At 29.5% G+C, this 27,172-nt stretch overlaps 1 protein-coding gene across 1 annotated transcript; it reads left to right on the top strand.

Annotated features, from left to right (window-relative positions):
• The first annotated feature begins 976 nt into the window (after positions 1–976).
• On the top strand, positions 977–14,522 carry LOC133321080 (pro-resilin). The gene is made up of 2 exons (XM_061530180.1): positions 977–1,090; positions 13,875–14,522. The coding sequence occupies exons 1-2, from the start codon at positions 1,085–1,087 to the stop codon at positions 14,517–14,519; spliced, it is 651 nt and encodes a 216-aa protein (XP_061386164.1). The 5' UTR covers positions 977–1,084; the 3' UTR covers positions 14,520–14,522.
• Positions 14,523–27,172: the final 12,650 nt, after the last annotated feature.

Below are 27,172 nucleotides of genomic sequence, written 5' to 3'. Positions count from 1 at the left end.
TTTAAAGATCCATTGCCTTGTGTAGGTCTATTTGTAAAAATACAAGGGTTGTGTGGGTCTTCAAAAAACATCAAATTGTATGAGTTCTCAAAAAAAAATATATTTGAAAAAAAATCAAGCCTTGTGTAGACCTAAAAAAAATTAATTCACTTCTTGTGTAAGTTTTTAAATAATTTTGTAAAATACCAAGACTTGTATGAGTCTTCAAAAAATTAAAAAAAAAAAAACATGAAAAATTATTTAAAAAATCCACGCTTTGTGTTGATCCTTATTATCCTTATAAATTTCTTTATTTTAATCCTAAATTGTTTAAGTGCTTCACACCACTAAGGGCTCCATAGCTTCAACCTATCTTTGCTAAAGTCTCAAATACAACTAAAAACCATTCCTCCATTGAAAACGCCATCGAATGATTCTCAAATTGCTGCAAGGCATCAACAACATTATGTTGAGTCGAATGCAACAAGAGTAATGATTTAGTTTTCTATGTTGTTGTTGCTATTGGTGTTTTTTTTCATTTGAGAGTTTTGAAGTCATTCTCTTTGTGCAAGTGTACCATCATCCACCAATAATAACAACAACAACAAATACCATACAAATTTGGCGCGAATTTTTGTTCATTAAGATTTTTGTTACTATTTTTTGGTTGGTTGTTGATGTTTCAAAAACTAACAAAAACAACTACTTAGAAACTGTGATGTTTCTTTTTTTTGTGCTTCTTCTTCTTTTCGTCTATTATGCTGCTGAAGCTATGCTATGTTAGGTGTATGTATGTGTGTCTATGTATTCATCCATCCATAAGTGTATACGTAATAAGTACGTTCATCTTCTCCGATGATGATGATGATCATGACGACGTTGACGACGATAATGTTGTTTTGTGCAAATGTTTCTGCTTTTTGGTCGAACATCACTTTACTCCAATAGCAAATATAAATAGCAGCCTACAAAATTGTTACAGTATCAAATCCCATTCAACCTTCTTCACAAGAAGTACAAGAAACCAAAAAAAAACACAAAACTAAAACACTTTAAACTCCTTTTTTGTGTGTGATCCCAAAACCTAAGCTTTGAATATACAACAATGAAGGTATATAAAAAAATTAAATTTATTTAAAAAAAAAAGAAATATAAGAAAAAAATAAGAACTATTTTAAAAAAAGGACATAAAAATAATTGTGCAAAAAATAACGAGACAAAATTAAAAGGAATATTTTTAAAAGACTTGAAAATGTGTGCAATATTATCTCCTGCCAAGTTTGTGTCTTAAGTCTTTTGTTTGTGTAATACACAAAAGGTGTGATATAGAACTCTAATGGTGTGCATTTTTATCTCCCGCAAGTTTGTGTCTTAAGTCTTTCCAATCATGATTTTTAGTTACGTTGATTTGTTTCGCAGAGAGAGAAAGTGTAAGAGATAGAGTAACAACAAAGAGAGTGAAAGTAACTGAGATATCAAACAATTCAAATGTTTGTGTCTTAAGTCTTTTTTTGCTTAATTATGTGTGTTTCCATAGTATTCTAACAGAAGAGAGAAAGAGTAACAGCCAAGAGAGAGTGTGAAAGTAAATGGTTTGCCTTGTAGTTATGGTGCTTGTGCCTTAAGTCGTTTGTGTCCATCTCTGTCAGTTCATCTACTGTTATATTCAAAAGAGAGAGAGAGAGAAAGTGTAAGGGAAAGAGTAATAGTCAAGAGAGTGAAAGTAACGGAGTTATGTTGTAATGTTGATGCTTGTGTCTTAAGTCTTTTGAGCATTTCTTATTAGATTCCCTTCAGTGCTTAGTAATGTTATCCAATTCAAAGAGCGTAGGTGTGAGAGCAAGAGTAATGACCGTAAGAGTGAAAGTAACTGCAAACTCTTGCATTTCTAACGCTTGTGTCTTAAGTCTTTTGGCAAATTTAGTCAAATTACCTTAGAAAAGAGTTTATTTTGTTAAAAATTCAAAATAAATGCAAAAAATATAGAAAAAATTCTAAAAATATTAGAAAATTCAGAGGAAAAAATAGAAATTATCAAATATCAGAAAAAAAATTTGGAATAAAAAAAATTGGAAATAAATAAAAATTATAGGAAAAATTAAAATAAAAATAAAATTACAAAATTAGTAAAAAAATAAAAATTCTAAAAATATTAGAAAATTATGAGGAAAAAATACAAATAGTCTAAAATCAGAAAAAAATTAGGGATTTAGAAAAAAATTAAATATAAATAAAAATATTAGGAAAAATGAAAATAAAAAATAAATTAAAAAATTATTAGAAAAATAGGAACAAATAATACATTTTAGAAATATATAGAGAAAATATAGAAATAATTAATGAAAATAATATTTATTTGAAAGTGTAAAATTATTAAAAATCAGTATAGGAAATTTAAGAAAATTAGTAATAAATAAATTAGTTTTTGTGGGAAAAATATTTAATTATAATTAAAAAAATTATAAAAAAATATTTAATAACCATCCACAAAATAAAAAAGGAAACAGCTTAGAAACATTTTATTAAAATCCAATACCTTTAAAAATATCTTTAAAAAATCTATGCCTTATTTAAAAATGTGGAATATTGGAAAAACAATTTTTTTGAAATATCCCCGACTTGTGGTGGACCTTAAAAATATTTTTTAAAAAATTTTTCATTAGTTAAAATTGTTGACATCTCATAATATGTCACCAAAAAATAATTTATTTTCTCTAACGCCCTAAAAGCCATTTCCAATATTTATTATCACTTCCCTAATTTTTTGGCACTTTGCCAAAACATTCGAAAAATAAATCACCAACCACACTCGTTCAATTATGGCTAAATGTGTCACTTATAAATCAAATGTAGGTCTCAACTTCCATAAATATCTACCAAAATCAACCTTCCATTGCCTTTCTAATCCATTTCTTCCTTATGAAGTCATTCCCATTTTCTTTCCATTATTTGTTCACTTTATTATCGTCGGTTTTTTTCCAAGATCTGTAATAATCAAACAGCCCCCATTATAAATTATGATGATGATGCCGTCTAAGGTTGCCTATTGTTATCTGTGTGCGGGCAACCATTTCATTTCAATTTGAATTTGTTTTAAAAGCAAATTGTGGCAAATAAGATAATCGTGACTTGAGCAAAAACAAAACAGAAAAAAGATAACTTGTGTTGTGTGCAATTCAAAAATTGGGCGTAATTTAAGTAGTTCAGTTTTATGATTTTTTTTTTTTTTTGTTTGTTTAACTTAGAGTAACAAGTCTCTGGGTTTTTTGAAGCTATTAATTTGAATTACTCAAGGAAATCTAAGCAAACACACATTTAAATGTGGGGCAATTGAGGCAAGAAAAAAAAAACTAAAATAAAATATAATAAGTCCATTTAGATATGCTACTTAGAAATATTTTCTAAAAAATAAATTTTTCTAAAAAAATATTTTAAAAAATTCTCTGAATTAATAAAATTTGATTTTTTAGCTTTTCAGAAATTTCTCAAAAATCTCTTAATTTGACCTTAACACAGTTTGCAATATTCCAAAATAATATTTTAATAAAATATTCTCCCTTCCACATTCAAAAAGAAATCTATTGTTTCAGTATATCAAATGACCTTATAACAAATCGAATATATACAAATTAATCGTATCAATATCGAATGTAACCAGTTTCCATATCCACAATAGCAATTTGATAAATTTCTTGAAGATTCACAAAAAAGAGGCCGCCCCCTATCACCATCAACAAACAAAATAAATATATTACAAAACCTCCAGCAGCATCCATTAAAATATTTTATAAATATATATAATCGCATTTAAAATAAACACCATCAAATTTAACATCATTAAGGCACGCATATTCAAAAAGAAACAAGATTTATGTTTTACATAAAATATTTGAGGAAAGAGTGAAAAAGATGTAGGAGAGGAAGAGGCGAAGAAGAAAAGTTCAAGTTCATGAATGAATATTTATTTTTATTTTGGCACACACGCATATTTTATTTATTTATTTTTAATGGGAAATTAATTGTATTTTTTTTCCACTCAAGCCATAGGCAATACAAAATACACAGGTGCATCTATTTTTTTATAAATTAATTGGTTATTAAATTGTTATTTTTATCTTAAAAATTGATAAAAAAAAATATCAACGCCCCTTTTCGAACAGTTGTATTGCCTATTTCAATGTAAAAAATATCAAAATCACTTAAAGAGAGAGATTTTCTTTTTAAGGAGAAAGACTTTAATTGAAACGTTTGTGTCTTAAGTCTTTCCTTCCATTTACAATAGCAATGCTTTCATCACCAAAATTCCAATGTTCGTGTCTTAAGTCTTTAGTATTCTCCCTCCAAGATTAAGAATTGCTGAGAGAATCTCTATTTTAGTCGAATTTCTAAAATAGCAATGTTTGTGTCTTAAGTCTTTTGTTTGTGCCTTATGTTTTCACAGTTATCCTAGAGAATTCTGTGAGAGAAACAAATAGAGAGAATGGAGGAAGAGAGTGTGAGGGAGAGAGACTGAGTATATCATAACTGTTGAACTTTTGTGTTTGTGTCTTAAGTCTTTTGTTCCAATTAGTGAATGTTTGAAAGGAAGTTGTTATGAAGAGAGTATAGAGTGAAGAGAATAAGAGAGTGCGAAGATAAAGAGTTTTACAGGGAAAATGGCAGTGCATGAATTAGAGTGCTTGTGTCTTAAGTCTTTTTGGGTATTTTATGAGGAATTTTGACATTTTAATAGAAAATAAATAATAAATGAGGGGATTTAATTAGAAAACAATCATTTTTGATGGGAAATATAATATTTTGGGTAGACAAAGAAAGAGAACAAAAAATTAAACTTAAAAAAAATATATTTTTTGGGAGAAAAATGAAAAAAAAATTAAGAAATATATTTCGAAAATTTGATTAGAAAAAAATGTTGAAGGGAAATGTAATATTTTAGATAGACAAAGAAGTAAGAAAACAAAAATTTCAACTTTAAAAATAAAATAAAGAAAAATAATTTATTTTTAAGTTTTAAACAAAAACAGGAGACATTTTTGGTCAACATATTAGGAAATATTTTATACAAAAATTATAAAGAGAGCGTATAGAAAGAAAATAATATTTTTTTAAATTCAATTCATAAATACAATGATTTTTTAATCGATCATTATAATAATTTTGTTTTAAATATTTTTTTAATTTTATTATTTTCTTTCTATTTTTTAATTTAATTGAAGAAAAAAATGTTTTTATTAAAAAGGATAATATGCAACATCTTGATCTCAAATAATAGAGATCCATAAATAAATACAATTTATTTATTGTGCCTTATTTAAATCGATTAAATCGTAGTTTTTTTCTCAAAATTTAAAATCAATTCCATATTTAAAACTTTATTTGGTATTATAAATTATTATAATAGTTTTTGTTTTTGAACGTCCCACCTTCTTGTTTTGAACATTTTTTGCCTTTCTTTGCATTTTTTTTCTTCTTCAGGCCATTAAGTTATTAATGAATTCCATAACATGGTCATCTTGGCTTATCTTCCTTTTATATCTTAATGTTTTTGAATGACTGATAAATTATCTTATGTTAATCTAAGGTTGCCATCAAATGTAAATAAATTTTATCACAATCAATTTCTATTATTTTATTAATGGCACGGCATAGAGGGGACTTTTATATTTTTTTCATTAAAAAAAAAGTGTTAACATTTATTATTAATTAATCAAAAATGTTGAAGATTTTAAAATGATTATTAAATTATAGAAATGTGTTATATTGTGAAGCAAAAATTTGCCATAATTTTTTATGGTAAAAAAATATGCAAAAGAAATATCTATTTTTTTATAAAATTAAAAAAAAATAAAAAAATTTTTATCAAGGGATTTAAAAAACGGCATTTTTTTATATTATAAATTGTAAAAAATAGTCATTTTTGGAATTGAAAAAAATTAAAAACATTAAAAAAATATATACAGTGGTGGTCACAGAATTAAAACATTTACTGTGGTAAACATTTTTTGATCAGCCTTCGATTCGTTTGAAGTATTTTTGAAAATTTTTTTATTCAGAACACTTCGATATACTGCACTTAAGAGATTTAGTGTGAAAATAGAAAATGTTTGCACGCAATTTTTCCATAAATAACGGTTTTTATGAAAAAAAATCGACTTTGAAGTGGCCACATAATTAAAACATTGTGTGGGATTTTTTACTTTACTGCATTTTTTGAAAATATTTTTAGAAAATCTTTTTAATTTAGTTAAATTATGTAAACTAAGCACCGATAAAATCATTTACAGATACAAATTGTTGAAAAAATCTGTAAAATCTATCAAAATTGCCAACAATTTGTACAGTACACCTTACGTTCAGAAAATCACCTTAATTATAGAAAATAAAGGTCCGAATGCACCAGAAATTGCTAGAATTAGTAGAAAACATTAACTTATTCTCAAAATAAAGAAATATTTGAAATAAAAACTCAAAAAATTGGAATTTACCTAAAGGAACGATTCAATTTCAATAGCCTTTACTGAAGAAGGCTGGAATATTTTTGCAGTATGTGAGAAAAAATCGATTGATATTGGTATTTATTATATCAAATCGACTGTTCGAGTAGTAGAGAATATATTTTATCAAAAAATATATGTGTCAGAACAGAACGAACAGAGATCAACGCCTAGGTTGACCAGTAAAAGTTTCTGGCACACAGCAGCATGTTTGATGGTCAACTCTTGACCCTTAAAATCTATTGAACATGACAATATTTTTCCAAAATAATATTTTTTGATTCGAATAACTTCCACTTAATCTATTTTAGTATCAAGGAAGTAAAAATTTTACAGTTTGACAAATATTTGAAGTATTGTGTTGAACATCAAAAATGCTGCTGTGTGCCAGAAACTTTTACTCGTCAACCTAGGCGTTTATCTCTGTTCGTTCTGTTCTGACAGATATATTTTTTGATAAAATATATTCTGTACTACTCGAACAGTCGATTTGATATAATAAATACCAATATCAATCGATTTTTTCTCACATACTGCAAAAATATTCCGGCCTTCTTCAGTAAAGACTATTGAAATTGAATCGTTCCTTTAGGTTAATTCCAATTTTTTGAATTTTTATTTCAAATATTTCTTTAATTTGAGAATTATTAATTATTTTCTACTAATTCTAGCAATTTCTGGTGCATTCGGACCTTTATTTTCTATAATAAGGGTGATTTTCTGAACGTAAGGTGTACTGTACAAATTGTTGGCAATTTTGATAGATTTTACAGATTTTTTTCAAAAATTTGTATCTGTACATGATTTTATCGGTGCTTAGTTTACATAATTTAAGTAAATTAAAGAGCTTTTCTAAAAATATTTTCAAAAAATGCAGTAAAGTAAAAAATCCCACACAATGTTTTAATTGTATGGCCACTTCAAAGTCGAGGTATTTTCATAAAACCCGTTATTTATGGAAAAATTGCATGCAAAGATTTTCTATTTTCACACTAAATCTCTTAAGTGCAGTATATCGAAGTGTTCTGAATGAAAAAATTTTCAAAAATACTTCAAACTAATCGAGGGCTGATCGATATATGTTTACCACAGTAAATGTTTTAATTCTGTGACCACCACTGTATATATATATTTTTTTTTTTTGTGAAATTTCAATTAATTTTAATTATTTGTATTATTTTTTATTTCATTTATTTATTTATTTTTTTTTTTTTTTTTTTTTTTTTTGTTTTTGAAAAATTAAATTTCCAAAAAAATAATTTTTTTTAATTTTTCTTAAAAATTGCATATCATTTTTAAAACGACAATTCATGTTCTATAAAAAATATTTAATGACTTAAATTTTATTTTTCTTTAAAAAATCAAAATTTCTCCACACATTTTGAAATCAATATATCACATTTATCTTTTATTTTTTATAGCTTTTTTTGTCTTTTATGCTTTGTCACATAAAATTGAAATATTGTCATCGATTTTTTTTTCTCTCCAACCAGTTAAATTAGTTAATCACTAGTATTCTTTATAGTTGGCAAACTAATATTCACAAAATTTGCATAATTTATGACCAACTAATTTTATAGTGTCATAAAACCGAAACATAAAGTTCTAAAATGCCATAAAAAATATATATTTTGTGACACATTAATCTAAGAAAATCTTGTTAATATTTAAATGGGTCATAAATTGCAATTATAAATGGGTTTCAAAAAAAAAAAAAAAAAAATACTGAACATATTTAATTTCAAATTTAAACTAGATTTTAAAGTTTCAAATTTCAAAAAAAAGAGGCAATAAGAAGAAAATCTCTATAATGACGCATACAATTAAACTATGAATTTAAATTCATACCAAATCATTGACATTTTTTACTTAAAAAGATTAATTTTTAGTTATTTGGTTTCCATTCGAATTTTATTTCTCATTGTCGATCTCATTAATAATTAAAATTACACATAATTAGAGTGTATGGCAAAATATGAAAGCATATTCTATATTCGAGTTTGTGTCTTAAGTCTTTTGATCAAGACCACGGTCATCTTTGAAGTAATATATCCCAATATCAAGTTCTCAGGATATTTATTGGTAAATAAATAGAGAAAAGTGTTATCGATTTATTTCACGTTCGTATCTTAAGTCTTTTTTTACAACATTTCAAAAAAAATATTTCTCATCTGCAGTCTCTATGTTAATTAAAATGAGAAATATACCGAATGTCAATATAACAAAGAATATTCTCATTTCAAGTTCGTGTCTTAAGTCTCCTGTTTGCATTTCAAATCATCTCCATAAACAATATCTCCTCATTTCCACACTCGTTGTTAATTAAAATAAGTGAAATGTCAATATAAGGCACACTATTCTCATTTCAAGTTCGTGCCTTAAGTCATTTGTCTGCTTTGACGCCATTTTGCCAGCAATCTCCTCAATATCACTGCAATACTCTCATTTCATGTTTGTGTCTTAAGTCTTTTTTCGTTTTGTCAACAAAGCAATACTCTTTACGAGTAGATAATCTAATTAGAATTTTCTCTCTCTCGCTATTGGAATGTATACAGTTGATGAGTAGAGATATAAAAGAGAAAGAATAACGGAATTGTTATGTTTTCAAATTCTCTTTGAAAATAATAAATTATTCTCTCTCTATCTCTTGTCATCACACACTCAGAGTATTTTGAAGAGAAATAAATAGAAACAGTATAAATGTTGCCATTTCACGTTCGTTTCTTAAGTCTTTCGATTGTTTTCAAAGGAATACGCCCTCTGAGAGAAGAAATTAAAAGGAAATTTATTATTGAATGTTTTTAATCAGAAAATAAATGAAATAAAAATGGTTTATTTGCAATAGATAAATGTATATTCATTAATTTGCAATTATTTGGAGAATATAAAGAAAAATTTAGGAAATGGAAAAATCGTGTTTTCTTGCAAAAAATATCTTCGCTGCCAAAAATTTTTTAACTATTTTTTATTCAAAAAATCATCTCCACAAATATTTTTTTTTTTGTCAATATATATTTTTAAATTTAAGTTCATAAATTCCAAATTCCAATAATTAAAAAAAAACTGATGGAATGTTGTTTTAAAATATTTCTTTTAAAATGTTCAAGAATTTTTATTAAGTCATGGCATCTGACTAAACTTGTAATTTTTTGTCTTCTATAAAAAACGACTTTCAAATTGTCGAAAATATAAAAAATACCAAATGCACAAGTCAAATCTATTACCTGTCACCGATAGACCACCTTTGAGAAATAATTACTTTAATAACATGGTAAACATAAAAATAAATTATTATAGAACACACACACATACTAACACAAAGGCACAGACAGAGGCACCGACAAAGTGGAAATGAATAAATGGTTTCAAATAATTTTTCAAAAAATAAAGAAAAAAATTTTAAAACAAATTTTCGAGTTTAAAAATTTATAAAAAAAAATAAAATAAAATGTTAAAAATAAAAAATTCAAAAATTTGAAAAAAATTAATTATTTTCGGATTTCAAAATTTTCAAAAGAAAAAATTAAAAAAAAATTAATTAATAAAAAAAATTGAAAAAAATTAAACATTTGTACTTCTCTGTGACATTTTCCCAAAATCAAAATTTTGATTATCTACTCTAATTACTCTTTTAACTATAAACAACAAAAATGGCAACAAAGACTACAACAACAACAAAAAATAAACAGCATCACAAAAAATCTGCCCTGCATTCTGTCAAAACAGACAATCTCTAATTAACATATTTAGATACAAAAATATATCCAAGCAACCATCTAACAAAAAATTCTTTACACAAAAAAATCCGCCAGGCATAATAAACAGTTTGCCGTTGAATTGATTAACAATGTGCTAACAGCTTGTCTGACAAACAGGCAAACAGAAAAAAAGATGCTGCAGACATCAATCACCAAGATGTTGAGGCAACCATCCACAACAACAACAACAGTAACAACAAATAAAAATAAACAAAGATTTTTTGCAAAGCATTAACATGCTTCTTAAGATCTTAATCTTGTTTGTCTGTCCGTCCAAACGTCTGTCTGTTTTGCCAGCTATGCTTTGCCTATCACTAATAACTTTACATTAAGTGAATCATGTGCCGTCTAGAAGATTTTTTCCTCTTTTTCAAGATTTTTTTCTGTGTGTGAATGAATGATTGTTATATATAATTTTTTCCAGTTTTTTTTTATTTTAATCTTTTGACATTTTTCTTGTCGTTGTTGTTGTTATCTGTTTGTATCAGCATTTTCGTTGCTTGATGATATAAATCATGAATATTTTAACAATTCTATTACACCAAATGCAAAACAATTTGACATGCGAAAAGAGCCGCTTAAAAACAAACGTTAATATAATGTCATCAAATCTTTGTCGATTGAAAAAAACGACAACAACAATTTTTTATTACATTGTTGTGCAACAAAACATTTGATTAATTTGTTTTGGTTTTTTTTTTGGTTTTTTGATTAACATAAACTTTGAAATCATCCGCAACGAAAATTATATCAATTAGACATTATAGATCTGATTAAACTGTGAAACATTAATGAATGGCTTTGAATAAATTTTGAAAAAAAATCATTTCGTCATCACAACATTTTTATTGGATTATAAATGTAAAAAAAATACAAAAATTAAATGTGAATCAATTTGGCAAAGGGGCATTTATCAATTTTCAAATTTACATTTTAAAAGTTACTTCGAAAATTATTCAATGAAAAATATCTAATAATTAAAAACTATTTAAAATGTATTTTTTTTTGTTTTAAAATAAATTAAAAAATATTTTTTATTTCATTTTTTTTCTTTTTTGAATTTTTTTTTAATAATTTTATTTACAAAAGAAATATCTGTAGGTTTTCCTATAATTTTTCTTTAGAAATTAAGTACAATTGTTTTATTACAAAATTAAATTTAATATTTTTTTTTAATTATAAATTTAATTTTTTTTTATAAAAAATATAAAAATTTTCTTTTTTTTATTTTAAATAATTTTTTTTTTTATAAAAAATATGAAAATTTTTTTATTTCAAAAATTTGTTAAAAAATATTTTTTTATAATTTGTTTTCTTTTTAATTTTTTATTATTCACTTTTTTCATTTAAAAAAAAATTAATAATTAGGTGCTATAATTTAATTTTTTTATTCAAAATGCCTTTAGAATTTTTTTTTTTGCTTCCATATGAATTGCCCAAGTTTGTGTCTTAAGTCTTTTAAAAACTGATATTCCCACACATCAAGTTCGTGTCTTAAGTCTTTCAGTCATTACCTTACCTTACACACAATATCTCTCTATCTTTGACTACAAAGTAAGAGAAAGAGAGAGAGAGAGAAAAAAGTACGATACTGTAATCACTCCATGCTTGTGTCTTAAGTCTTTTATTTACGTGGAAGCAATCTCAGCAATCATTTCCAATAAGAAAACGTCTCTCATCACTCTCAGAGTAGTGAAACGGGAAATTGTTTAGGAGAGGCAATATATAAAGGGGCAATATATAACTTGTTCGTGTCTTAAGTCTTTTGTTAAACTCAAAGCAACGATGTTTAGACACAAAAAAATACTTTTAGACTTCGAAAAAAATATTTAAAAAAAATCGCGCCTTGGAAAAAAAAAATTGAATTTATTTATTTTTTTTAATTTCAATTTTTTTGATTTATAAATTTTTTACAAATTTATTATTTTTTAATTTGTTTCATATTCAATTTTTTTTTTAATTTTTATGACTGCTATAATTTAATATTTTTCATTTATTTATTTTTTATTTAAAATGCCTTTAGAATATGTTTCCATCAACATAAAATGTCAAGTTTGTGTCTCAAGTCTTTTAACTGTTATCCCCACACATCAAGTTCATGTCTTAAGTCTTTCAGTCCATCGCTTTACCTCACACACAATATCTCTCTATCTTTGACTACAAAGTAAGAGTAAGAGAGAGAGAGAGAGAGAGTGAAAGAGATAAAATGTGATACTGCAATCACTGCATGCTTGTGTCTTAAGTCTTTTATTTACATGACAACAATCCCAGCAATCATTTCCAATAAGAATACATCTCCCATCACTCTCAGAGCAGTGAAACGGGAAATTGTTTAGGAGAGAGTGATAAAGGCAATATAATAAAAGAGAACCCATTACATGTTCGTTTCTTAACACTAGAAAGACGGGAATTTTGTATATACCTATATTGCCTAAAATCGGTCAAAATGACTTCATTCTGAAAAATTTTTTATTGTGTAAAGAAATTTTTTTAAACTATTTTTTTAATATTTGTTACATTATTTACAATCATACAAAACGTTGTTATTATTTGTTTTCGGTGGTAGGGCTCTCGGGTTTCCCCTTTTGAAAAATAAGAGCGCGGACAAAACGTTCGAAAAAAGAGGAAGACTTTACTCTAAGAGTGAAATCGACTGGAAATATAAAATTAATTTTTCCCGATTTGTGTGTTCGTATGTGTTTCTAGAGTAGCAAACGGGTTTCGATGTTGTTGTACCGATCTGGTCATATAAGAAATTTACTTTATACAGTAATAAAAGTAGTTTGATTATTTAATATTTCAAAAAGGTCAAAATGACCGCTTTTAGGCTATTTAGGTATAGCACATGTGAATACGGGGAATGAAAGAGGGGAGGAAGCAGCTACTATGATTAATAAACGTAGTTCTATGTGGTAGAAAAAGTCACCAAATTTTAAAAAGCTGAGTCATAATATACACAATTGTTTTTGTACTTGAAATTTAAAAACCGTCAAAATGACTGCTCTCGGCAATCTAGTGTTAAGTCTTTTGTTAAACTCAAAGCAACGATGTTTAGACATGAAAAAATATGTTTAGACTTCGAAAAAAAATATTTTGAAAAAATCCACGTTTTCTAATGGACCTCAAAAAAAAATTCGGACCTTGTTTAGACTTCCAAAAAAAATATTCTTAAAAAATCCACAACCTATTATTGACCTCTAAAAAATATTTTAAAAAAATCCACAACCTTATGGTAGTGACCCCTTAAAAAAATATTTTAAAAAAATCCACGCCTTGTAATGGACCTCAAAAAAAATATTTTTAAAAAATCCGGACATTGTTTAGGCTTCGAAAAAAATATTTTGAAAAAATCCACAACCTATTATTGACCTCTAAAAAATATTTTGAAAAAATCCACAACCTATTATTGACCTCTAAAAATATTTTAAAAAATCCACGTCTTGTAATGGACCTCAAAAAACTTTTTTTTTTTTTTTTTGAAAAAATCCAGACATTGTTTAGGCTTCGAAAAAAATATTTTGAAAAAAACCCACAACCTATTATTGACCTCTAAAAAATATTTTTAAGAAATCCACCCCTTAAAAAAATTTTATTTTTTAGAATTTATTTATTTTCCCCCAATTCCCCTTTTCTCTCTTTCCAGTGCTTCACCACAATTGCTTTCTTGGTCTGCCTTGCCCTAGTCTCTGCCGAACCTCCAGCAAATAACTATTTGCCACCCAATCAGCAGCAACAACCCTCCAACAACTACTTGCCACCCCAGAACTCGTATCAGGCACCCAACAGCAATTACTTGCCCCCTCAACGTGGTGGTGGTGCCCCTGGTGGTGGTGTTGCTGCTCCCTCAAATAGTTATGGTGCTCCCGCTCTAACCTCAGCCATTTTCCCCAAACAAGGTGCTGGTGCTCCCTCATCTGCCTATGGTGCTCCTGCTGCTGGAGGTTATGGCCAAAGCGCCGGCGGTTATGGTGGTGCTGAAGAAAACTACGGTCCTGCCAAATACGAATTCAAATATGACGTTCAAGATTATGAATCGGGCAATGATTTTGGTCATATGGAGGCTCGTGATGGTGATTTCACCACTGGCCGTTACTATGTTTTGTTGCCCGATGGTCGTAAACAAATTGTCGAATACGAAGCCGATCAAAATGGTTATCGTCCCTCGATTCGTTATGAACAGGTCAATGGTGGTCAACAGGGTGCCGGTGGACGTGGTGGCAATTACAACAACGGTGGTTATGATAGCAATGCACAACAACAACAAGGCAAATTTGGTGGTTATCAATAAGGCTCAAAAAAACTCGAAACAAACTAGGCTTAATGAAAACAAAAAAAAAACTCAGTTAGAGAAAAAATGAAGTGGATGAAGAAGAAGAGGAGACACATATGATTTTTAGTCGTTAAATAATTTAGTTCGTTAAGAAAACAATTTGCAAGCAAGGCTTTAAAGCTTCTCTACCTCCTTCACGTTTATGTAAAAAAAAGCTCTCTCATTCTAGCAACTCCTGGAAGCCACATTTCTCTCTCCCAAAAAAAAGCCTTAGCCTTAAGCCTGCCTTGAAATGAAAACAGCAACGCCAACTTGCCATAAAGCTTTCGTAGGTCATTGTTCAAAAAAAAGAAGAAAATCTCCAACAAAGAAAATTCTCAATGACCTGCAAAAGCTTTTTTGTTGTGTATAATTTTTAATTTTTTTTGTTATCGTATTATCACCGTTGTTTCGTTAAGTGCTTTCATTGTTCTCTATTGTATATTTCAAATCGATTGCTTACTCACACAAGCAATGACACACACACAAACAAACATAAATTTCTCACATATGATTTTTCAATCAATCACACACACACATCTACATACAATCATACCCCATTAAATATAAACTTAATTTTATAAAAAATACTCATTATTTTATATAAATAAAAAAATTGAAATATATTTTTTTTTTAAATCATAGCAAACTCATTTATAAAAAAAATCATGTAAAAAAATGTTGATGTATAAATAAATAAATAAAATGCATTTTTGTATAAAACAAAGTAAATAAATTGTGGTATCATTTAATAAAAAAGATCTAAATAAGGCACGGATTTTTTAAAAATATTTTTTTTCGAGGACTAAAATAAGGCTTAGATTTTTATTTTAAAAATATGTTTTCATGACTATTATATGGTGTGAATTTTTTAAATAATTTTTTCGAGGTATATACAAGTTTTGGATTTTTTTAAAAATATTTTTTCTAGGTATATACAATTTTGTCAAGGCCTAGAATAAGGCGTGGATTTTTTAAAATAATTTTTTCGAGGTCTATACAAGGCGTGGATGTTTATACCCTTCACTACACTGTGGTACAGGGTATTATGTCTTTGTGTATATGTTTGTAACAGGCAAAAAGAAACGAGATAGACACATGGTTCCTTTTGAGAATATCCATAGAATCACTTTTTGAGTCGATTTACGCATGTCCGTCTGACCATGTTAAATCGTAAACAAAGTACAGGTCGCATTTAAGATTCGATTTGGATGAAATTTGGCACAAGTCACTTATTTGGCACAAGGACGAACCCTATTGAAAATGAAGAAAATCGGTTCAGATTTTGATATAGCTCCCGTATATTGTTTCGTCCGATTTAAGGTAAAAGGGGCACCAAAGTCCCTATATATCGTTCGATTTGCATGAAATTTTGCATGGCGTATTAAATTAAGTCTAGAGTGATATGTGCCAAGTTTCGGGAGAATCGGGTCAGATTTATGTATAGCTCTCATATAGTTTTTCGTCCGATTTAAGGTAAAAGGGGCACCAAAGTCCCTATATATTTTTCGAATTACACAAAATTTGGCATATGGTACTAAACTAGGTCCAGAATGATGTGTGTTAAATTTCGTGAAAAGCGGTCCAGATTTAGATATAGCTCCCATATATATTTTCGTCCGATTTTATGTAAATGGTGCACCAAAGTCACTACATATCTTTCGATTTGCGCGAAATTTTGCATAGTTCACTGAATTAGGTACAGAATGACGTGTGTCAAGTTTTCTGAAAATCGATTCAGATTTAGATATAGCTACCATATATAGTTTTGTCCGATTTTATGTAAATTGAGCACCAAAGTCCCTCTATATATTTCGATTTGCGCGAAATTTTGCATGGCATACTGAATTCAGCCTAGAGTGATGTCTGCCAAGTTTCGGTTCAGATTTAGATATAGCTACCATATAAAGTTTTGTCCGATTTTATGTAAATGGTGCACCAAATCCCCTATATATATTTCGATTTGCGTGAAACTTGGCATAGGGTACTGAATTAGGTCCAGAATGATGTGTGCTAAGTTTCGTGAAAATCGGTTCAGATATAGATATAGCTCTCATATATATTTTCGTCCGATTTTATATAAATTGTGTACCAAAGTCCCTATATATAATTGGATTTGCACGAAAATTGGCATAGGGTACTAAATTAGATCCCGAATGATGTGTGATAAGTTTCGTGAAATGCGGCCCAGATTTAGATATAGCTCCCGTATGACGTGTGTCAAGTTTCTTGAAAATCGGTTCAGATTTATATATTGCTCCCATATATATTTTCGTCCGATTTAAGGTAAATGGGGGCTCCAAAGTCCCTATATATCGTTCTACGTGCACGAAATTTGGTGGTTTCGTTTAAAGGATTCGTTTCAGATAGTTGCACCCTCCTGCGCGATTAGATGTCAACACAGCACCTCTTCCTTACCCTGACATATTTTCCGAATATTACGAGTATTCAGTACAGCATTTGTCCAAATTCCCTTCACCGTGGCTTGTGTTGTGATGTTCGGCTTTCAATTGTGGCCTAAAGATCGACTCGAAAAAACACAAACAATTAAGTTTTCGGCCCACTTTATTCCAAAATTATTATCTGATTCGCCCTCTAGTGTGGCAATGGGTTACTAAATAAAATAATATATAATTTCACACAAAAGTCAGGGTCCATTTGACCCGCTAAATATTGACCGATTTTTATTAAAATGAGAGTGCTTATTCTTTAGCCCGATCCCCTTCTCCATGAAAAAAATTGAGGCATTTGGAGAGACCAGAAAATCAGACAAAAATTAAGTATTTAGTCCATTTCATCCCCTAAATATTCACCGATCTTTACCAAAAACATTGGGATCTTCATTGGCCAGAACCCATCCTAAAATGAACCCAAAATTTCGTGAAGATTGGTCCATAACTGTGGCCTGTAGAGTGTTTACAAATTATAATGGACAGAAGGACGGACACACATGTCTAAATCTACTCAGCTAGTCGAGATATGACGATCAATATACTTAAAGGTGGGTCTAGGACCAATAATTCGCAGCGTTACAAACTCTACCCTGATAACATAGTTGTGTAGGGTATAAAAAACCAAAGCTTGTGTTAGTCTTGAAAACAATATTTGTAAAAAATCCACACCTGTGTTCTGACCCTAAACAATATTTTTAAAAATATCCACGCCTGTAATTAGACCCAAGAAATATAAAAAAAATTATATTTTTTTCCTTTACAAAATAAATTTAGAATTATGTGTGAACTCTTTGTTCCAATTCTCAGGAAATCCTAATAAACCACAAGCCCTTAGACAACTCAAGAGTATCTGCTAAGAAACGTGATCTCTTAACATCAGCTATTTGAATAGCATTACAATTCCGCTTCCTACCAAAAAAAAAAAAAAACGAACCTCACGACTAGGAAATACGCAAATCACTGGGTTAGTGTTTCATCTCAAACTCAAGGGCTCTTTGGTGTAATCTGAACTTTGTGGTAGTGGTTCTTTAAAAAAAAACACGCCTTACTTTTCGTGTTGTTCTTCTTTGCTTGCTTTATCGTGCCATTGTTAAGCGAGGTTGCTGACTTTATCTTCAAGAAATAAATCATTAAACGATGCAGCTTTTGTGTGTGATGCACACTTGTTCATGATTGGCAATTAACTATTTGTTTAAGAACAAAACAAAAAAAAAAAAAACAATTATGGCCTGGGAAAATATTATTTACAACAATGAAGATATTCAAATTAGTAACGGTTTTGAGTTCTTAAAAAAAACAAATCAGAAAAAAATATATATTTTTTTATTCTCAAGACAAGGCCTCTTCCACAATAACCTCTTCTTTAAAAGAAATATTTTTTTTATGTTTTTAGGAATTATTTTGGGGGTCATACAAAATCAAGTGCAGAGAGTACTCTAGTTAAGTGTTATTGTCATCATCTGCAATTTAAAACACAGTTGAATATTTTCAATTAGCTTTTTGTTTTTTTTAATAATAATTAGAGTACTCAAAATAAATTGAGGTTCTTAAAATTCATTTTTAAGATATCAAGAGCAACCTCAGATTTTTAATACGCAGTCAAAATATTATATAGCCATGAAATAATAGAAATAATAGTGGCTATTAAATGCTACAGTAGTGGTCACATAAAAATAGATCTGAACATCTTGTTATTCGCATTCAAAGTTTTCTTAGCTTTTATTTATCATAAATTTTATTTATTTATTTATTTTTTTTTTTTTTTTTTTGTAAAATATGACAATATGCGGATCTCAAGTTTATTGCCAATAAAGAAGTGCAATCAAAACATCACTGTCAATTTGTTATGTTCGGCAAAATTTATGATTGTGGCTGTCAAAACAGTTGCGCAGTTTGATAAGTTCATATTCATTATATGCTATTTATATGCGGTCTATTATTATTAATTTTTAATAATTTATTAACAACAAAAAATTAATATTATGTTTTGATAAAAATGGATTAAAAGCGTGAATTTAATTGTTTTAAATATTTTTTTAGCTCCAAACAAGACTTATTTTTTTATCGTAAATGTATTCATTCCACTTCATTCTAATTGGAAGAAAAACTGTTATAAATTGTATTACTCCTTGTGTAAGTCATAACAAATTAAAAGACTTAAGACACAAACATTCCAATTACAATTCATTTTGTCTATCTCTCTCTCTCTTTTCATCAGAGGGAAAACAATGTTTTGGTGTGTCATTTCAAAAGACTTAAGACACAAGCTTTCCAATTATAATATATTTGGTATTACATACTCTCTCTCTCTCTCTCACACTCTCTTTCTCTTATAACAGTTATAACTGTTGGTACCCCACTCTCATTGTCTAGACTATTAATGTTGGGTGTTAAATCAAAAGACTTAAGACACAAACTTGCTAAAGGAGATATTACATACTCTCTCTCTCTCCCTCACATCCTCTTTCTCTTATAACAGATATAACTGTTGATACGCCTCTCTCATTGTCTAGACCATAGTTGGGCAGACGTGCACACCAGCGTTGATGCGTTCTCTTTACATTTTTTGATGTTAAAACAAAAACAAACATTAATGAAATTTTTTCCGAAATTTTTTTAATGAATTTATTTTTTGAACTCCCTGGAATATTATTTATGCTTCAAAAATATTAAATTTAATAAATTATAAATTCATGTTTTTATTTTCTCTTAAACATTTTTTAAGAGAAATTTTGCCCACCATTGCTATTGATGTTGGGTGTTAAATCTCTCTCTCTCTCTCTTACATTCTCTTTCTCTTGTAACAGTTATAACTGTTGCTACGCCACTCTCATTGTCTAGACTATTGATATTGGGTGCTAAATCAAAAGACTTAAGACACAAACTTGCTAAAGGAAATATGTGTCAAATTTATTAGAGTTAGAAAAAGAGAAAATAGGCAAATGAGTGTATCTCTTTTAATAAAATATATCATTTTTTTGGGCGGATAAATTGCATTTTTATTTATTTATTACGATTTAAAAAAAGAAACAAAATACTTAAGGTCCATACATTGTATTTGAAAAATAATAGATAATAGATTTTAAAAGAAAATGGGCGGATAAATGGCATTTTTATTTATATATTACTATTTTTGCGAAAAAAAGACTTAAGGTCCCTACATTGTATTTGCAAAATAATATCGATAACTGAAAAAAATATTTGGATTTTTTTCTCATCATTACCACAAACTACTTTACAAAATTCAAAACTCAACAACACCTTGCACTTGTAATGTGAGACAAAAATCTCCAAACAAACATAAACTTGATGGGTTGTTTTTCTGGCAGCAAAAAAAAAACATGCCATTAAACTTAATTACGCAACAATTATGTAAAACAATATCATTGATACCGTTAACTTGTAGACCATGTGAATTTTTTGTCAAACCTCAAAAAAAAAAAAAAATGTTTACGGAATTAAAAAAAAGAACAAATGACGGCATTTGTTACCCTCCTCTTTATTCAATTTGCGGTTTTGTTTATGTTTAGGGCATTCAGAGGTTGTGTATCAGTTCGCAAGAGGGCCTATGAGTGTTTTTTTTTTTTTTTTTTTTTTGATTTTTTTGCCAGCCCTTTTCTAACAAATGCCACACTTGATGATGATTTGACATTAAATTGTGAAGTAAAAAAGTGTAGAGGAATTGAAGATGAATTTTTCCAAATATCAATTGTGTGGCAAATAGAGGTTTTTTTTCAAATAATTGAAAGTAAAAAAATTGTAAGAAATGTTTTTGTGTATGTTTGCTACACTTGTTATTGGTGTCAAGTGTCATTAAGATTTGAAAATGTTTTTTTTTTTTTTTTTTGGGAGAAAAAAAGTGAGAGGAGATTTTTTGGGTATGTTAATTTTTTTGTTTAAATTTTTTAAGTGCTATCGAACTCTGATGTTGATTATGGCATTAATAAGATGATGGACGTCAACACATGGATGATATTGATGATTATTTATTTATTTTTTGGTACTCTTTAATGAAATTTCTTTTTGTAAGACAGCTGGCCAAAGTGTGAGGTTATGTAAAAAACGTAAGGTAATTATTATTGGATTTTGAAAATTAAAATATTTTTTTTATTTTTAGACATAAATGACCATAAACCATTATCGTAAAAACACCAACACAAGCTAAAAATCTCTTGAAAAAAATATAACCAGCTTAACTTCTTGTTTTTATTTTCATTATACCCTTCACCACACTGTGGTACAGGGTATTATGTCTTTGTGCATATGTTTGTAACAGGCAAAAGGAAACGAGATAGACACATGGTTCCTTTTGAGAATATGCATAGAATCACTTTCTAAGTCGATTTATGCATGTCCGTCCGTCCGTCTGTCTGTCTGTCTGTCCATGTATTTTTGTGATCCGAATTGGATGAAATTTGGCACAGCTCATTTGTTTGGCCCAAGGACGAACCCTATTGAAATTGGGAAAAATCGGTTCAGATTTAGATATAGCTCCCATATATATATTTAACCGATTTAATCTAAACGGTCCCTATATATATCTTTCGATTTGCACGAAATTTGGTACAGCATAATGAATTAGGTCTAGAATGATGTCTGCCAAGTTTCGTGAAAATCGGTCAAGATTTAGATATAGCTCCCATATATAGTTTCGTCCGATTTCATGTAAATAGTGCCCCAAAGTCCCTATATATCTTTCGATTTGCACGAAATTTGGCATAACGTACTGAATTAAGCCTCGAGTGGTGTCTGCCAAGTTTCGAGAATATCGGTCCAGATTTAGATATAGCTCCCATATATAGTTTCGTCCGATTTCATGTAAATGGTGCACCAAAGTCGCTATATATCTTTCGATTTGCACGAAATTTGGTACAGCCTAATCATTTAGGTCTAGAATGATGTCTGCCAAGTTTCGTGAAAATCGGTCCAGATTTAGATATAGCTCCCATATATAGTTTCGTCCGATTTCATGTAAATGGTGCACCAAAGTCGCTATATATCTTTCGATTTGCACGAAATTGGGCATAACGAACTGAATTGAGTCTAGAATGATGTCTACGAAGTTTCGAGAAAATCGGTCCAGATTTAGATATAGCTCCCATATATAGTTTCGTCCGATTTCATGTAAATGGTGCACCAAAATCCCTATATATATTTCGATTTGCACGAAATTCGGCATAACGTACTGAGTTGAGCCTAGAGTGATGTCTGCCAAGTTTTGAGAAAATCGGTCCAGATTTAGATATAGCTCCCATATATAGTTTCGTCCGATTTTATGTAAATGGTGCGCCAAAGTCCCTATATATCCTTCGATTTGCACGAAATTTGGCATATCGTAATGAATTACGTCTAGAATGATGTGTGTTAAGTTTACTGAAAATCGGCCCAGATGTAGATATAACTCGCATATATAATTTTGTCCGATTTAATGTAAATGTTGCACCAAAGTCCTTATATATATTTCGATTTGCACGAAATTTGGTATTGCGTAATGAATAAGGTCTAGAATTATGTGTGTTAAGTTTCGTGAAAATCGGTTCAGATTTAGATATAGCTCCTATATATTTTTTCTTCCGAGTGTGTGTAAATTGTGCACTAAAGACCCAAAGTTTGTCTGATTTCCACACAATTGGTACAATGAACTGTAGTTACTATAATACATTTCCTTTACATTGCTTTATATAATTTTGTCCCATTGTAAGAAGCAACCCTATATCTGACCAAATGAAAACTTTAGTGTAGGTTACAGAATGACATGTTTATGGATCCATTTTCATGTTAATGGTCCTTCAAAAATTCGACGTCTGTTATGATTCATCTGTTGAATATACCCAAAGTGGTGAAGGGTATCATATAGTCGGCCCCGTCCGACTTTACTGCTTTCCTTACTGGTTTTTAATTTGAAATCGAAATAAAAAACAAAGAAAAATATGACAAAAAATAATATTTTTATTTATTGTGGCATTAATAACAACAAAACAAAAAAAAAAATTAAAAAAAAATCATATCAACGTTTCCCATCTTTTTTATTTTTTGTCTTGTTGTGGTCGTGGTCTAGGTGGCCTAGTCTGTCCGTCTATTTCATGTTTTTTATCTAACATTGACCCACCACCGCCACCAACCACCAACAACTGTTAAGTACAACATTTTTATTGGATCTTAGCCAAGTTCTGCCATCGCCATCATCATCACGGTGAATCATTAACACTGTCGTCATCATCATCATCACACCTTAACATGGTTTTGAATTTCAATTTCACACAATTTTTTTGGCAAGCGGTTTTGAAAAAAAATATTAAAATTTACACGATTATAACAGTAAACAAGAATTCAGTGCTATTTGAGGTTTTTATTTCTGATTTTTTTTTTTTTTTTTTTTGAAGATTGTGAAATATTTTTTGTTCTTCTTTTTTATTATTAAAAGGGTGTTCTTGGCCCATTGACATGGGAAATATGTTCTACATTCTAATATTTTATTTTATTTAAATTTTTTTAAGAATATTTTTTTCATTGATAATTTAAGAGAATTCTCACCTAAATCAAAAAAAAAATTAGAAAAAAATACGACCCTAATGGAGGTCAATATTATTAATTAATATTTTTTAATATTTAATAAAAAATAATTTTGAAAATAATCTCAAGAATACTTGGAGGTCTACCAAGCCTTGAAAAAAATATTCTCGATGATAACAAATTTTAAAACTATATTTAAATAAAAATTCTTAGAGGTCAGGCAAGTAAAAACGAAAATTCCAAAGCCTTGAAAAAAATATTCTGTAAAAAAAACTAAGTCTGAAACCTGAAGCAAGACGAAACATAAAAACAATATTCATCCAAAAGCCCAAAAAAACTATTTTGAGCCTTAAAAAAATGTACATAAAAAAATCCGGACTTGGAACCTTGAAAAGATATACAAGTAAACTAGTGGGAATTTTCTAGGAAGAAAGTTTTTTTTTCAGTCACCAGGAATTCGGAATGCCAAATTTCATCCACTTCGATGAGAAATTGTGTCAAAAACCTATAAAAACCCAAAAATGGGACTCTCGAACTTTAATCGGATGTAACCTCTATACCTGTGGGGATGTGTTAAGTTCATGAACATAGTTCATGAACATTTTCTGTAAATTGTTTTTTTTTTTTCTCCCTCTAGGTTTATGTCGGTGTGAAATTCGACATAAACCTTAAAAATACGAAAAATGGGGCGGAACCGTTATATGGGCTACTTCGAAGCATAGTCCAATATGGATAATTCTTCGTGAGGAAATTTTTCACTTGATGAAAACCCAAAATTCAAAATTACATCCAATTTGGTGGAAAATGTGCCCAAGTTCCCCAAAATGTCGAAATTTGGGAGGTACCCATACATGGGGCCTACCCTAAAAAGTTGACCGATTTTCATAAATTTTGTAGAGAAAATTTCTACCCAATGAGAACCCAAAATACCACAATTCAACGGCCTATTTGAAAAGAAAAACGAGCCCAAGCTATCAAAAATATCGAAATTTGCAAGGTTTGCCTTATATAGGAGCTATCTCAAAATATGGGGTAATATTCATAATTTTTGGTAGGGAGCTTTTCTACCAAATGAGTAACCGAAATACTAAATTACAGCCAATTTGGTGAAAAAATGTGTCCAAGCCCCCAAAATATCGATATTTGGGAGGTAGCCTTATATGGGGGCTACCCTAATAAATTGAGCAATTTTCATAATTTTTGGTAGAAAGTTTTTCTACTCAATGAGAGCGCAAAATACCAAATTACAGCCAAATAGGTGGAAAAACAAGCCCATGCTCCCCAAAATATAGAAATTCGGGAAGTACCCTTATATGGGAAGTACCCCAAAATTTCCACCAATTTTCATAAATTTTAGTAGGGAGATTTTCTACCTAATGAGTAACCGAAATACTAAATAACAGCCTATTTGAATGAAAAACGTGCTCAAGCTCCCCAAAATATCGACATTTGGGAGGTACCCTTATATGGGAGCTACCTCAAAAGGTGGACCAATTTTCATAATTTTCTGTAGGGAGATTTTCTACACAATGAGATCACAAAATATCAAATTATAGGCCATTTGCATGAAAAGCGTAGCCAATCTCCCCAAAATATCGAAATATGGAAGGTACTCTTATATGGGGAGTACCCTAAAAAGTTGACGAATTTTCACAATTTTTGGTAGGAAGATTTTCTACCCAATGAGAACCCAAAATACCAAATTCCAGACAATTTCGGTTGAAAAACAAGTTCAAGCTCCCAAAAATATCGACATTTGGGAGGTACTGTTATATGGGAGCTAACCAAAATATGGACCAGTATTAATAATTTTTGGTACAACGATAAGTTATAACATGATAACCCAAAATATCAAATTCTAAACAATTTGGTGGAAAAATGTACCCAAGGTCCCCAAAATATCGAAATTTTGGAGATACACAGGTATATGGGGGCTACCCTAAAAAGTTGACCGATTTTAATAATTTTTGGTAGGACGACTTTCTACCCAATGAGAACCCAAAATACCAAATTACAGCCAAATCGGTTAGAAACCGATCCGAAAATCCACAAAAAATTAAATGAGTGAAGTACCTTTTAAAAGGGGCTACCCTGCATCAATTTCGATGATTTTTGGTAGGGTGGTTTTCTACCCAATTAGACCCCATAATGCAAAATTACAGCCAACTTGTTTGAAAAACAAGCCCAAGCTCCCAAAAATATCGAAATTCGGAAGGTACATCTATATGGTGGCTACCGCAAAAAGTGGACCAATATAAACAATTTTTGGCAGGAAGATTTGCAACCCAATGAAAACCTCAAATACCAAATTACAACCAATTATGTTGCAATATGTGCTCAAGCTCCCCAAAAAATCGAAATCTGAAAGGTAAGGTTATATGGAAGATACCCAGACACTTGAATGTTTTTTTTTAATTTTTGGTATGAAGATTTGCTACCCAATGATAATTCAAAATACCAAATTACAGGCAATTTGATAGAGAAATGTGCCCAAGCTTCCCAAAAATATCGAATTTTGGAAGGTATTGTTATATGGAAGCTATATCAAAACGTGGACCAATATTAATAATTTTTGGGAAGTGAATTTGCTAACCAATGAGAACCCCAAATACCAAATTACAGCTCAATTGGTTGAAAAAACACCTCAAGCTCCCAAAAATATCAAAATTCGGAAGAAACCCTTATATGAGAGGTACTCCAAAATCTGAACCGATTTCAATGAAACTTAACACACATCATTCTAGGCTCAATTTGGTACTCTGTGCAAAATTTCGTCGCAATCAAACCAATTTTGAGTATTTTATGGGCCATTTACACTAAATCGGCGGAAAATATGTTAGGGAGCTATTTCGAAATCTGAACCCATTTCAACGAAAATTGTTATACTTGATTCTAGGCTCAATTTGGTACGATGTGCAAAATTTCGTTGCAATCGAACAAACGTAGCGACGTTGGTGCTCCATTTACCAGAAATCGGATGAAAATATATATGGGAGCTATATGTAAATCTGAACCGATTTTAACGAAACTTAACATACTTCATTATAGACTCAATTTGGTACGTTGTGCAAAATTTCATTGCTATCAAACAAACGTTGCGTCTTTGGTGCACCATTTACCTGGAATCGGCCGAAAATATATATGGGAGCTATATCGAAATCTGAACCGATATCCATAAAATTTAATACACTTCATTCTAACCTCAATTCAGAACGCTGTGCAAAATTTCGTTGCTATCGGGTAACCATTGAGACTTTGGTGCACCATTTACCTGAAATCGGACGAAAATATATATGGGAGCTATATCTAAATCGGAACCGATTTCAATAAAACTTAATACACAACATTCTAGGCACAATTCGGTACGATGTGCAAAATTTCGGCGCAATCGAATCAACTTTGGGTGTTTGATGCACTATTAACCTCAAATCGGCGGAATATTTATATGGGAGCTATATAAAAATCTTATCCGATTTCCATAAAACTTAATACATTTCATTGTAGGCTCAGTTTAATAGTCTGTGCAAAATCTCGTCGCAATCGGGTAATCATTCGGACTTTGGTGCACCATTTCCCTAAAATCGGACGAAAATATATATGGGAGCTATATCAAAATCTGAACCGAATTCAACGAAATTTAATACACCGCTTTGTAGGCTCAATTCA

The sequence above is a fragment of the Musca vetustissima genome, unplaced genomic scaffold (genome assembly GCF_032173495.1).
Source record: "Musca vetustissima isolate MV318-11 ecotype Yass unplaced genomic scaffold, APGP_CSIRO_Mvet_v1 utg42679, whole genome shotgun sequence".
In the NCBI taxonomy this organism is placed as follows: domain Eukaryota; kingdom Metazoa; phylum Arthropoda; class Insecta; order Diptera; family Muscidae; genus Musca; species Musca vetustissima.
This window is presented reverse-complemented; position numbering and strand designations above follow the sequence as displayed.